We start from the raw sequence: 13,738 nt of genomic DNA on the forward strand, positions 1-13,738 counted from the left end.
TTCCCTCATTTCTCGCTCGACTGTCTAACTTATATTCTTTCATCTGTGTCGTCCTTTTCTTTTAGCGATGCACTGTATGCCGCGCCATCCATGCCGCCTGTTATGGGTAGATTTGAAAGACTTAAGGCTGGGGATATATACAGTGAAAAAAAAGAAACAAAAAAAAAATATAAAAACACATTTTGTCCTTTCTGTCATAGCATCGCTTTGTGTGAACTTTTCAATTTGCCATTGGAAAAAAAAAACTAACACACAAACCAACCATCCAAACCAAACTCAAACCCAAATTCAACTCAACTCAAACCCTGCAATTTAAACCACCCTAACCCATGGAGATATCCCACTGCTGTGTATATACTCTATACACGAATCGAGGACCCTTATTTTAATGACGAGGACGACCTCGCTAACGTTATGTATGATTTTTCTTTTGTTTCTCTCATTTGGCATTTTTCTTCATCATTCTTTTCGAATGGTTTTCTCCCTTTCCATAGCTCACGGGGATAATTTTGTAGTTTTAAGTTTTTTGTCGGGTTGGAAGCGCTCCAGGAATTTTAATTTTAACTTAAACGTTGGATAAAATAAAATAGAAAAAAAAAATAACCAAACGAAAAAGCACATACACATCGCATAAAAAATATATAGTAGAGAGTAGGCTCCCCTCTGTACCTCCATCAGTAGTTTTCTGTATATAACACGGAAAAGTTTTATCCTTTTCTTATAGATTTTTATATTTTTTATTATTTTTTTTTGTAAGTTTAGTTTTGTTTTTGTTTTATAACGTTTCGACCTTTCTTTTATTTTTCTTTTTTAGTTTTCTGTGAGAAAAAGTAAAGTTTTTGTTTTCATAATTTCATAATTTGGCCTCAATCTCTCGTACTGTGTAATTAATTTTACCTAATTGTACTCGAGGAGGTATTATCATGCAATGTCCTTTTTTTTTGTATTTTTTTTGGAAGAATTTCGCCACTGCGAGTAATGACCATAATTTGTGGTGTTATTAACATTTAGTTCTGTGAAGCTCATTATTTTTGTTTTGTTCTTTTACTTTTTTCTGTTTTGTTGATTTTTGCTTTTCTTTTTTCTCATGGCTTCTGTTAGTTTTTCATTATTGTGCGGTTGCGAGTTGTTTCAGATCGTATAGTCCACACATACCTAACTAATGTCATCACATTAGTGTCCTGGGATATGATGCTAGGATGTATCATTAGTAGATATTTTTTTTCTTTGTCATATTTAACCTGAAACTTACAGAGATCGAATATTTACTTATGCGGATAGAACACAAACAAAAAAAGAGATGAGATGGACAAATTAATGAAACAAAGTTTGTGTCAAGAAAAAGACGGGACGACATATTCATTCGAATCAAGGGACTTGTTTTGTAACTAACTACTTCCTGTAATGTGTTTTTCTTTTTCTCATATATTTCTTCTATATATTTACTCTTTAACTCACACCTGCATTTAGTGACAAAGACAATACAAATTACCAATGTGGAACAAAATAACTAAGAGTTTATTATATTTGCTAGATTCAGAGCAATGAAAGGCTTTTATTAAAATACTTTTATTAAGAATTCAGGAAAATTAGATTTTTTTTGTATGGAAATACGGAAATTGGATCTCAAAGGAATTGGTTTTTTCTTACTTCTTTGATATTGGTAAAGTCAAGTTTTTGTTTGTTAGTTTAGAAATGAGGATATTAGAGTAATAAGTTAATTAAGGTTTCATCAGGATTCAAAGACTCATTCTACAGGAATATGTAACAGGAAATACATTAAAAAATACCTAACATGAGAAAAAGTTTGAACAAATTAGTTAAATATTTTAATTAATATAAAATAAAATAAAACACAAAATACAAAATACAAAACACAAAATACAAAATACAAAATACAGAATACAAAATATAAAGTATAAAATACAAAATACAAAATACAAAATACAAAATACAAAATACAAAATATAAAATACAAAATACAAAATACAGAATACAAAATATAAAGTATAAAATACAAAATACAAAATATAAAATACAAAATACAAAATACAAAATACAAAATACAGAATACAAAATATTAAGTATAAAATACAAAATACAAAATATAAAATACAAAATACAAAATACAAAATACAAAATACAAAATACAAAATACAAAATACAAAACACAAAATACAAAATATAAAGTATAAAATACAAAATACAAAATATAAAATACAAAATACAAAATACAAAATACAGAATACAAAATATAAAGTATAAAATACAAAATACAAAATATAAAATACAAAATACAAAATACAAAATACAAAATACAAAATACAAAATACAAAATACAAAATACAAAATACAATATACAAAATACAAAATACAAAATACAAAATACAAAATACAAAATACAAAATACAAAATACAAAATACAAAATACAAAATACAAAATACAAAACACAAAATACAAAATACAAAATACAGAATATAAAGTATAAAATACAAAATACAAAATCTAAAGTATAAAATACAAAATACAAAATACAGAATACAAAATATAAAGTATAAAATACAAAATACAGAATACAAAATATAAAGTATAAAATACAAAATACAAAATACATAATACATAATACATAATACATAATACATAATACATAATACATAATACATAATACATAATACATAATACATAATACATAATACATAATACATAATACATAATACATAATACATAATACATAATACATAATACATAATACATAATACATAATACATAATACAAAATACAAAATACAAAATACAAAATACAAAATACAAAATACAAAATACAAAATGCAAAATGCAAAATACAAAATACAAAATACAAAATGCAAAATACAAAATACAAAATACAAAATACAAAATACAGAATACAAAATACAGAATACAAAATATAAAGTATAAAATACAAAATACAAAAAAAACGAAATACAATGGGAAACTGCTAATTTAGCAGCGACACTAGCGACTTCATAAAACTTAATACCAGATGTCCTTTTTTACGAAATTAGTATTTGTTATAAAAAAAATATAAAAATATACTATACCCAAAGAAATGAGCCTTGAGCAATGCAATGCACCTTCTATCAATAAAATATTGAACCTGAGGTATCAATAAAATCGCCTTAAGTTTAAGCCGGAACACGAGTAGAGTTTTTCTGGTGCATATGCAATATGCATCAATAATTCAGATAGCTTAAAATCTTTCAAAGATGTATCTTTAGGTTAGATTACTGATCTATGAATATGACCCATCATCGCCATCAGTTATTGTTCTCGTTTTCCAAAAATATTAAAAAAAAAAAAAAGTACTCGTATTTCACCAACTTCATTCGTCTATCGAATAATTTTTCAGGTAAAAATGAAAGAAAGCAAAAAAAAAATCCGTAAATCCATCATCGATTCCATATCATGAATTGGTAAGCAAAATTATTCAACTGAACTCTATGCATAAATCGAGGATAAACCAAAACGAAATGTTTTCATTTTATTTCATTTTTTTTTTTGTGTTTGTGTTTATTTTTAATTCATATACCTGGTATCCGAATGAATAGGAACAATCTTTTTCCATATTTAATGGTTTATAGCCTCAAGATCTAACCATGAGAGAGTACAGCAACAGAATATACAAAAAAAAAAAAATATAAAAAGTATCTTGAATTCATCAGCTTTTCAAATGTGTTAATAAATATGGATTCTGAAATTGTTTTCATTTATCAGTTTTTTTTTTTGATTTTTTTTTTTTTATTTTATGTCGTTGCGAATCGCAGGTGTACAAATTCATAAATTTCCCAAAGCTCTTCATTTTATGTTTTTGAATGGATTCTTCTTTTTCCCCAGATGTCGAATATGGGTGATATGAGGATGAGTTGCAATGATGTTGGTTTTTATTTTTTTTATTTATTTTATATGTGTTTGTCGTGGACGGGTAAAATTGTTCAGTGGAATGGGGAGGATTTAATGGCTTTTGGCAAATTTTTTATTGTATATCGTGTTTTGGTTTAAATATTAGTATGATCGAAATATTGACATTTTATAAATGTATACAAAAATATTTTGTATAAATGTATATTTAAAAGATTTTTTAAAAATTCATTATTTTTTCTTTTAATATTCGATTATGAAGATTTTTTTTTCCTTTTCGTTTAATACATTTCAAATGTTTAAATACACATGTTCGTTGAATATTTTTCTTTTGCATTTTTTTTTTCCAAAATTCTGCTATAAATCAGAAGTGCAGAAAATGGGTGGCTGCTAAGCCTAAATTTCAAAACCTACTTATGAGCTGAAACTTCCTAAAGTGATTCCTTTAGGCTTGCACAACAAGTAAATACCAGTTCAGAAACTCTGGCTTCTTTGGTATACAAATTATAGGTTGGTTAAAAATGGCCTGAGTTGGATCCTGTAAATAAGTTTGTAGTGCCAAAATTTCTAGAGAACTGGGGTAGACACTACCTTGCCCCTTGACAAGAGGGCTCAGAGCTAAAGTAATCCTAGTAAATAGATTTTTTTTTCCAAATTTTGTGCCAAAATCTGGCAAAAGCTAAATTCATTCTGCTTTGCAAAGACCTTTGTCAAAAAGTGTTTCCTTTCTTTGAGAACGCAAAAAGAGATTTAAAAAAGTATTAAAAGTTGGTTAACAAAAAAAAAAAACAACAACAATCTTGTTTAAAAAAAAAAACGATTTAATTTTTTTTCTAAAAATCGGTCTTTATTGAAGAAATAGGTAATATTTTAAGATTTGATCAAATTAAGACCTAAGTTATTTGAAGAGCAAATTTTACGATTTTATTTAAATTGTTTTATATTTTCATTCCAAATTTTTTCAATTAAACAGTTTTTTTTACGATCCAAAGTATTTTATTTAAAAACAAAATTGTAAATAATATTTTTTTCTATCCTAGATTTTTTTTATTTGAACAAAAAAATGGAAATACATTTTTTCGAAAACTGACAAATGATTATTTTTTTTTTAGAAATATAGAATTGATTGTTGATTGATAAATAATTACAAAAAATTACAAACCAAGAAAAGACAAATATTCTGAAATAATGATTACCTATACAATCAATTTCTACACACTTACAATTTTTGAAAATTTATTTGAGTTGAAATAAAAAAAAAAATCTAATACAGTCAAAACTCTTCGTATATTATTAAAATTCAACTTGAGCTATAAATGTTTAAAGTTACATATTTTGACTAAAATTTTCACTTAGAAAAAAATTGACCCAGTTTCCAAACCAGATTTAATCTTAATGAGTAAAATAATTTCGTGAGGATACCTCTTCATACGAATGCACATCCAAAATCAAAAAAATAGAAAGTATACCTATCCACCAACAACGCAACGTCTCCCACAAAAAAATGGGTTACACTTCTTCATACTTCAAATAAAATAAAACTTAAAAAAAAGTAGGTATAAAAAAAATCTCGTAAGCTTGTTACACCAATTTCCATACACAAAGCATCTAATTTCCGCCATCATTAATGAAATTACATACAGAAGAATCTGTTCCCTAGTTACGACCGACTTAAGAATTTTCAAAAGGCCTTTTCTCCACAATGGCTTTCCCCCCATCCTCTCTGTAGCAACCAAACCAACAACCAAACAAACCAAACTAGAGAACCAACTTACTACCCCTCTCCAAAGCTGACGAAAACAAAAATCTGTTTTTAATTCTTCAAGTGTCTTAAAAGGAGGCATTTCTCGTGTAACTTTGGATTAACTCTGAAGGTTGTATTTCAAAGAAAAACCTCTTTATGTAATGCGATCGTTAAATGTGAATATGACGACGATGACTCTTGTTATATGTTGTGAAGTGGGTAAACTGTGCGCTGACGACGACGAACTTCCCCGTATATATCTACCTATCGACCCCCAAACTGTGTCGCGGTAAATTTATATATAAATATATACAACTAATACTATGCCCTACTCATCATCTCATCAGAGCAGTGTGTTTGCTCTTGAAAAGATGCTTAAGTGTCGGAACGTCTCATTTTTCACTCTTCTCATCTTATCTTATATACAAAAATGCCTTCTTGCTTAGTTGTTATCTTTCAAGACAACATGATGAGGCAACAAGAGAATATAAAGCAACAAAACACAGTTTTTAGGGGGGCTGTTAGGGTGGCAAGGAATGACAGTGGAGCGGGCGGTCGTTCGGTGGTCGGTGGCAAGACGTGCGGCAGGTGTAAGGTATGCTGGAGCTATTGTTGGGTAGGTAAATTACTCTCTTGATCTGCTTTTCACGGAATGCACCTGAGACGAATTTAATTAGCAAATACCTTGTAAATAGCTTTGCCAAATTGATAACGTGAATTTAATTTACTTTGAAGTGTTTCTAAGACGAAGTTGATACTGAGCGAGAGAATGTTGCCAAAACGCGAATACTTAGTTTTAGTTTTCCCACGTAAAATTGGATATGAGAAAGAAAGAGAGAGAGAGAGAATGTTATATAACACTGTTCGTCAAAAGTTGCAAAATTATTGTTTTAACTTTTGAGAAGCTTAAGCAGGCTTTTAAGTTACAAGTTGACAAAACTAATAGAAATAACTTAGGAACAGGTGTCTTATTTTAGAGATAATATAAATTTTCAAACGAATTTGTGTGACCTTAATAAAGGTGTGGCAAGGTGTTAAAATGTATTGGTATGTTGTTTAATTTAGCACCTTCTGGTTTTTAATTCAAAAGGATTAAAATTGCTTCATTTGACTTAACCTCTGCATGTAAAAATGGTTTCAAAAATTTATACAATAACAATGATTACGGAAAGTTACATAATGCGAATTTATCAAAGAAAAAATTCTTCATGACGAATCAGGACTTTAAGAACCAAAAAGTATGACTTCAAGATCTCTTTAAGAATACGAATTTATAAAAGCAAAAAGTCTTCATGACGAATCAGGAATTCACGAAGCAAATAGCATGACCTTAAGACCTCTTTATACAAAAATTTAATATCTGACTAAATGATGATACTTATGATCCTGAACTTTGCAGAGAATTTGTCTGCTGAGGTTTGGACAGCCACCAAAGTAGCAAAACTCATCTAATTTTAAAAAAATTAAAAGCCAATCGCTTCGTCAAGTCAAAATCTAGGGGTGATATTTTTTAGTTTTTTTTTTTATTTGTCTTAAAAAAAAAGTTATGGCCAAAAAACGCAAAAAACACCAAAAAATTAAATTAAAAATTTTTGGACTTTCTTCACCACTGTAATAATGGATCCATTTTCAAAAAATAAATGGCAATCGCCTTCGTTTAATCAAAATGTAGGGGCGATATTTTTTATTTTTAATTGTCTTAACAAAAAAGTTATGGCCAAAAAACACAAAAAAATTAATTTAAAAATTGTTTGACTTTCGTCACCACTGTTAAACGTACCCATTATCAAAAAATAAATGGCAATCGTTTCGATTAATCAAAATCTAGGGATGATATTTTGTAGTTTTTTTTATTTGTCTAAACAAAAAAGTTATGGCCAAAAAACGAAAAAAACATCAAAAAAAAACTATTTTAAAAAATTTTGGACTTTCGTCACCACTGTAATAATGGACCTATTTTCAAAAAAAAAAAAATGGCAATCGCTTTGTTTTATAAAATACATACTAGGGGCGATATTTTTTAGTTTTTTTTTTTTTATTTGTCAAATTTGTTATTCATCAAAAAATTTTTTTTTTAATTTTGGACTTTCGTCACCACTGGAATAATGGACCCATTTTCAAAAAATAAATGGCAATCGCTTTGTTTTATAAAAATCTACTGTTCATCAGATTGTGTAAAAAACTCAATTTCGAAATTAGATGAATTATGTTGTTATTGCTTGTTGCCAGATGTTATTAGTTATTTTTGAAAAAGGATCCATGACGCCGTAACGTCATCAACCATCCTAAACTGTCCCCATTAACTATTTGTTGTTTCCATGCCCATAATTTTTTTTTACTTTCAGCGTGTTTGTAGGTCACCTAGGTCGATTATTTTGATAAAATTAAATCAAATTGTTTCAGCTTAACGAAAGGTTTTTTCTTTTTATTTATAAATTAAAAACCATAATGAATGCAATTGCCAATCGCAGAAAATGTAACAAGGTCGGTCATCCGGTCCATTTGAAAACATAATAATATTCATGTTTTACGTAGAATTGAAAACAATTGAAAAAAAAAAATAACTTTAAATAACTTTTCTCAGTAATTATATATATTTTTTTTTTTGACTAAATGGTCTCAATTGCCATCCGCATCCATCAGTTAATTAATTAAAAGCTCTGCAAAAAAAAAATGTGATACCTATATAAAAAAAAATAAATAATTTAACAAAAAAAAAAAAAAACTAATTACCATACAAACTATTTTGTATAAAAATGTTATGTATGTAATCAGCTTTAATCTACTACACACAGACACCAATTTCTCTCTTTTCTCTAATATTTTTCTCTAATAAAATTGCAGTTCTGGGAAATCATATCCGATGAGCATGGTATCGATCCCAATGGCATGTACCATGGTGAAAACGATTTGCAATTGGAACGCATTGATGTCTATTACAACGAAGCGAACAATGGCAAATATGTACCACGCGCGGTTTTAATCGATCTCGAACCCGGGACCATGGATTCCGTTCGCCAGTCACCATATGGTCAATTATTTAGGCCGGACAACTTTGTTTTTGGACAATCTGGAGCTGGTAAGTGCACTTTGATGTTGTGTGTTGTACTATGTTGTGTATTGTATGTGTGTGTGTGTCTTTGGTTCGTTCGTATATAAGCTTAGCTAATTTTCAGCCCTCAAAGCATAATTTTTGTTATTTTTATTTTTTTTTCTGTTGTTGTTCTCTACCGACAACAAGGACGATAATTATACGTAGACGACGACGACAACGACGATGACGGTGAGTTTGAAAAACAAAAGAACATTACGTGTTCATTTCTGCCACCACCATTTCTCTAGGGAAGCCAGCTCTATAGGAAGATAGATAAAATGGGGAGAATTAAAAAAAATCAGCTAACTGGGATATATAGAAAAAAAAAGAAGCTTTGTAATTTCGGTCATGTATACTAAAACCTTCGCTTCGCACACACAAACCGTCCATCGTCGTTGTCCTCCTTATGCTTGTGACGGTTCATAACAGAGCTGAGGCAACCAGTAGTCCTGGAGTTTCGTTCGAATCCTTTTAACGAAACCAGGTACCATCTATGACCAGAATAATTATGCCTCTGGTTAGTTAACTCCAGGCGGTAAAGTTGTCCACTGCAAGGAACATGGCAGGACAATTACATTGTGTGTGTCTTGTTGTTTGTTGTGTACACAGTGTACATAACGTATACAACACTATATACACATCTGCTTATAGTAAGTTGGACGGACAGAGTCTATCTGGACAATCTTGACCGAGAGTTTTAGTTTTCTGAAGCAGAACAGATGGAAAGGAGAATTTTACCAGTAAAATACGAACAAATCGACAACTTTTCCTAGCTTTTAAGGAAACTGAAACTTATGGAAAAGAAAGCATTTAAGAGTACCCCTTTTCATGCGAAATTGTATCATCTAAATCCTTTGGTATCTGGACAGTTTAATAGAAAGTAGCAATTACACAGATTTTACCTGACCAATTTTCACCAATTTAATTTTTTGTTTTAATATTTTGGAATTTATAGAATTTCCTTGGTATTACTAAACTTCGACATCAATTAAAATCATATGTTTGAAAAACAACATGCTGTTCTATATTTATTTCCAAACCAGACGACGTTTTTTTTATGAATATCGGTTGAAAATTAGATAAGAATTTTTTTTAACCATTTCAACCTAGGTACAAATTTGAACATTTTGGTTGAAAACTTACAGATAAGGTTCGATAAATTTTTCAGCTTATACAGTCAAGAAAATTAACCTTAACCACATGTTTCTAACATTCCAAAACATCAAAATCTTAAATTGGTAAAAATTTGAAGAAGCTGGAATTTTTTGCCAACAAAAACTGTTTGGTCCTAAGTCCAGAAAAAATGATAATCCGAAGTTAAAAGAATATCAATAGAGTTTAAGCAAACCATAAAGATACTTAAATCACTTGTTTACGATCAGTTTTTTTTAAGTGCTTAAATTTATTTTAATGACATTACTAACAAAAACCTACATAGATAAATTGTCATTTTAAGATACGTAATATATAAAACTGCAGCTTAAGCGGTTGAATAATTATAATCTTTATACAATTTTAAGTTGAGAATCGACAAAATTTCAACGTAAACATGTAGGTACTACGACGAAAATTTAATTCTTGGTATTTTGAGAGTCTCGAAAAAAAGCTTAGTATCGAAATATCTCGAAAACTGGGTAACGAAAATTAGAAAATAAGAGGTGATTTAAGGTTGACAAATTCTCTGTCAATCTATATCTTTTATCTTCTTCGAGAAATCAGTTAAAAGTGGTTTCTGTAACAAAAATTAATTTTTTTGACCATAACATTTGTTTTGAGTCTTTCCAATTACTTTTCTGTGTCCGCTAAAACATTATAAACTTGATTGATTTATCTCTTAATTCTACAGGTTGACATTTCAGAAATAATCTTATCGTAAGTAGTCAGTTTCGAAATAGATTAAAATTTATTAGTTGTTATATGGTTAGTAAATAGCAATCCAAAATAAAAATTTTTGAATAGTTTTTTTTACAGCTAACTTTCTCGCGAAATACCCCGACAATAAAAGTTCTATTTGTATGTGGTGCTTAGTCTAGTAATTTTTCATTTAATTTGAAAAACTTTTTCCGTCACAGTTGAGTATTGAACCTAGACCATACGAGCTCAGAAGCCAGTACAGTGATTAGATTAGCTTCACCCAATTGTAGGCTTTTTAGATTATCAACATTTCAAATTAATAGACTTCTTGCATTTTTACTAGCGCCATCAAGTATGATTATTTGAAAGAGCCGAACAACAATAACAAAACTGACAAAACAACGTTGTCAAAACTCATAAAAAAATGAACTCAAATACGATCAAATGATAAATTGGCTTTTTACCAGTAAATTCTGGGGGGTTGGGGTCGAAATTCTGTATGTTGCAGAATTCTGTATTCAAAATACTGTATGTCAAAATACTTTATGTCAAAATTCTGTATGTGCAAAATGCTGTACGAACAAAATTCTGAAAGTCAAAATTCTGTATAGCAAAATTCTGGTTGGTCAAAATACTGTATTTCAAAATTCTGTACATCAAAATTCTGTATATCAGAATGCTGTAAAAAATATCGTTTTGATTATGTAAAAAAGTGATTATGTAAAAAAGTGTAAAAAATATCGTTTTGATATTTTTTACAGCATTTTTACAGAATTTTGAAATACAGATATATTTAAAAGAGGGTTTACTATGCATTTCTAAGAGATCAACTTAATAAAGAGGCAAGCTTGTAATGCTAATTAATCAAGGTACTTTATTAGGAGCTACGGAAAAAAGAGAGAGAAAATAGAACTACACTTATTTAAAAAAAAAAAAAAAACAATCTGAATTAAACCACGTTGCATACCTAAAACGGATTGAAAAAAAATTAAATTTATATTGATTTTGACATTTTGTTTGTAAAATGTATTTTGTATGTTTAAGAAAAGTTTGATTTGTGTTCCTAGAATTGATTTACTTTTTTACTTTAATAATTATGTTTGTATAAAATTACAACTTTGCTGTCAAAAATTACATATATTTAAAGTTACTATTTAGTGTTTTTTTTATTAAAGGAAATTTCTTTAAAAATACTGTATTGAAAATACAGTATTTTTCCGTACAGAATTTTACAAAACAGAATTTTGCAAGTCAGTATTTTGTCCATACAGTATTTTGGCGTACAGAATTTTGTATAATTTACAGTATAATGTAATGACGTACAGAATTATGGTCTTACAGTATTTTGACCCTACAGAATTTTGTCGTACAGAATTTTGACAAGCAGAATTATGACCCGCTCCCAATTCTGGGCAATTTTAATTAATTTTTTTAAAACAAACACTAATAATTCTAAAAAATTCCATTTATGAACTCGAAATGAAATAAATTTCTACTCTATACAAATATATTTTGCGTTTTTAAGTGAATGAAAATTACCCCTTATAATAATTACACTGTGCAAGTCGAAATCTTTGATAAATGCGCTGTTGACTGTTTCCCTCTATTTCGGACCTGAGAAATCGATTGGCATCATTAGTTTTTCGATTTGTCGGTACGACTTCAAAAAAAAATTTTTTCGGAAGTTTTTTCAATAATTTTAAAAATTTTGCCCGCCTTAAAGTCATTTTTCTTTATTTACTACCAGCATAAACTACTGGCTTCTTGAAAATGTATATCTTAGTGACGAATGCCGTTGCCGTTGTGTTTTAATACCTTTTTATACATTTTAAGCCGATTTGTGAGAAAATTGCTTCTACCGCCTAAACGATTTATTCTTATCCTTCACTCCCATATAATTTTTTTCTGTAAATAATCTAAATAATCGTACATCGTTTTATTTATGAAATTTAAAAAAAAAAGTTTTGAAAAAAAATTAGTTTTAGTTTAAAAAACAAAACGGCAACACCGGCAATTTGTAACACATAGGTTTTGAAGTATTTTTCATTACCGACGTTTAGTAACAGTAATTATAAGAATTGGATCTGTAATTTGCTTTAGTTACTCCACTAAAACATAATAAAACGAAAACAATGCAAAAAAATCCAAATTTTTTTAATTTTTTCAACAAAAACTTGCTTAATTGTTAAATAAATTGCATAAAAGTGTTTATTTGTTTTATGCTGATAGTTATTTACGTTTGAGTCGAATAAATAGCAATACAAACAAGAAAAATGACTTTAAACCGGGCAAAATTCCTAAAATTATTGAAAAAACTTCCGAAAAAAAGGGGGAACAGTCAAAACCGCACTTGTGTCAAAAAATTTTTTGAATAAACTTGCACAGTGTTATTGTAGTTTTGTTACCATTACAATAAAAGGTGACACTAACGATTGTCAAAACGATTATTCCCTTAAAACCCAACTTGATATTGAAAGCAATTTTCCTGGTAAAATTCAGCTTCAACTTAAAAAAAAAAAAGCTGACCCTAGTAATAGCGAATGTTTAATAGAAGAGGTAGGTAGGTAGATTCAGTGGAAGTGAACATATGTTTCGCTAACCATGGTATATTACTAACTCACATGAAGACTTCAAATTTGGCCATGTCAACAGGAAAAATTTGAAATCTTCAATTAGTTCTTAACAATCTCATATACCTATGGTATGTTAGTTGTTAGATATAAATGTGTGTTGTTCTGAGTTTGATACCTTCACTATAACCTTTTTCAGAGTTAAAAACAACAACAATAACCAAAGAAACAACTCAAACAGAACAGAAAAAAAAAACAAAAAAAACACATGATGACAAAATCAATATTTTATCCTTTGCAGGTAACAACTGGGCAAAAGGCCATTACACGGAGGGTGCTGAGTTAATTGATTCCGTATTGGATGTACTTCGCCGTGAATCTGAAGGATGCGACTGTCTGCAGGGCTTTCAGCTGGCACACTCATTGGGCGGTGGTACCGGATCTGGTCTGGGCACACTGTTAATATCGAAAATACGTGAAGAGTATCCTGATAGAATAATGAATACATTCTCTGTTGTTCCATCCCCGAAGGTGAGTTTGATAATAACTTTGAATTTCACAAAAGATATACGAAAATTT

The 13,738-nt window shown here is 28.9% G+C and overlaps 1 protein-coding gene across 1 annotated transcript in view; it reads left to right on the plus strand.

The window, feature by feature from the left end:
- Positions 1-13,738, plus strand: part of LOC129916976 (tubulin beta chain) — a 77,513-nt gene that overhangs the window by 39,277 nt on the left and 24,498 nt on the right. The window contains exons 2-3 of the mRNA XM_055997262.1: positions 8,486-8,720; positions 13,461-13,690. Coding sequence (XP_055853237.1) covers positions 8,486-8,720; positions 13,461-13,690 — 465 coding nt within the window. The remainder of the gene's footprint in view (positions 1-8,485; positions 8,721-13,460; positions 13,691-13,738) is intronic.

Source organism: Episyrphus balteatus, chromosome 3 (genome assembly GCF_945859705.1).
Source record: "Episyrphus balteatus chromosome 3, idEpiBalt1.1, whole genome shotgun sequence".
Lineage (NCBI taxonomy): Eukaryota > Metazoa > Arthropoda > Insecta > Diptera > Syrphidae > Episyrphus > Episyrphus balteatus.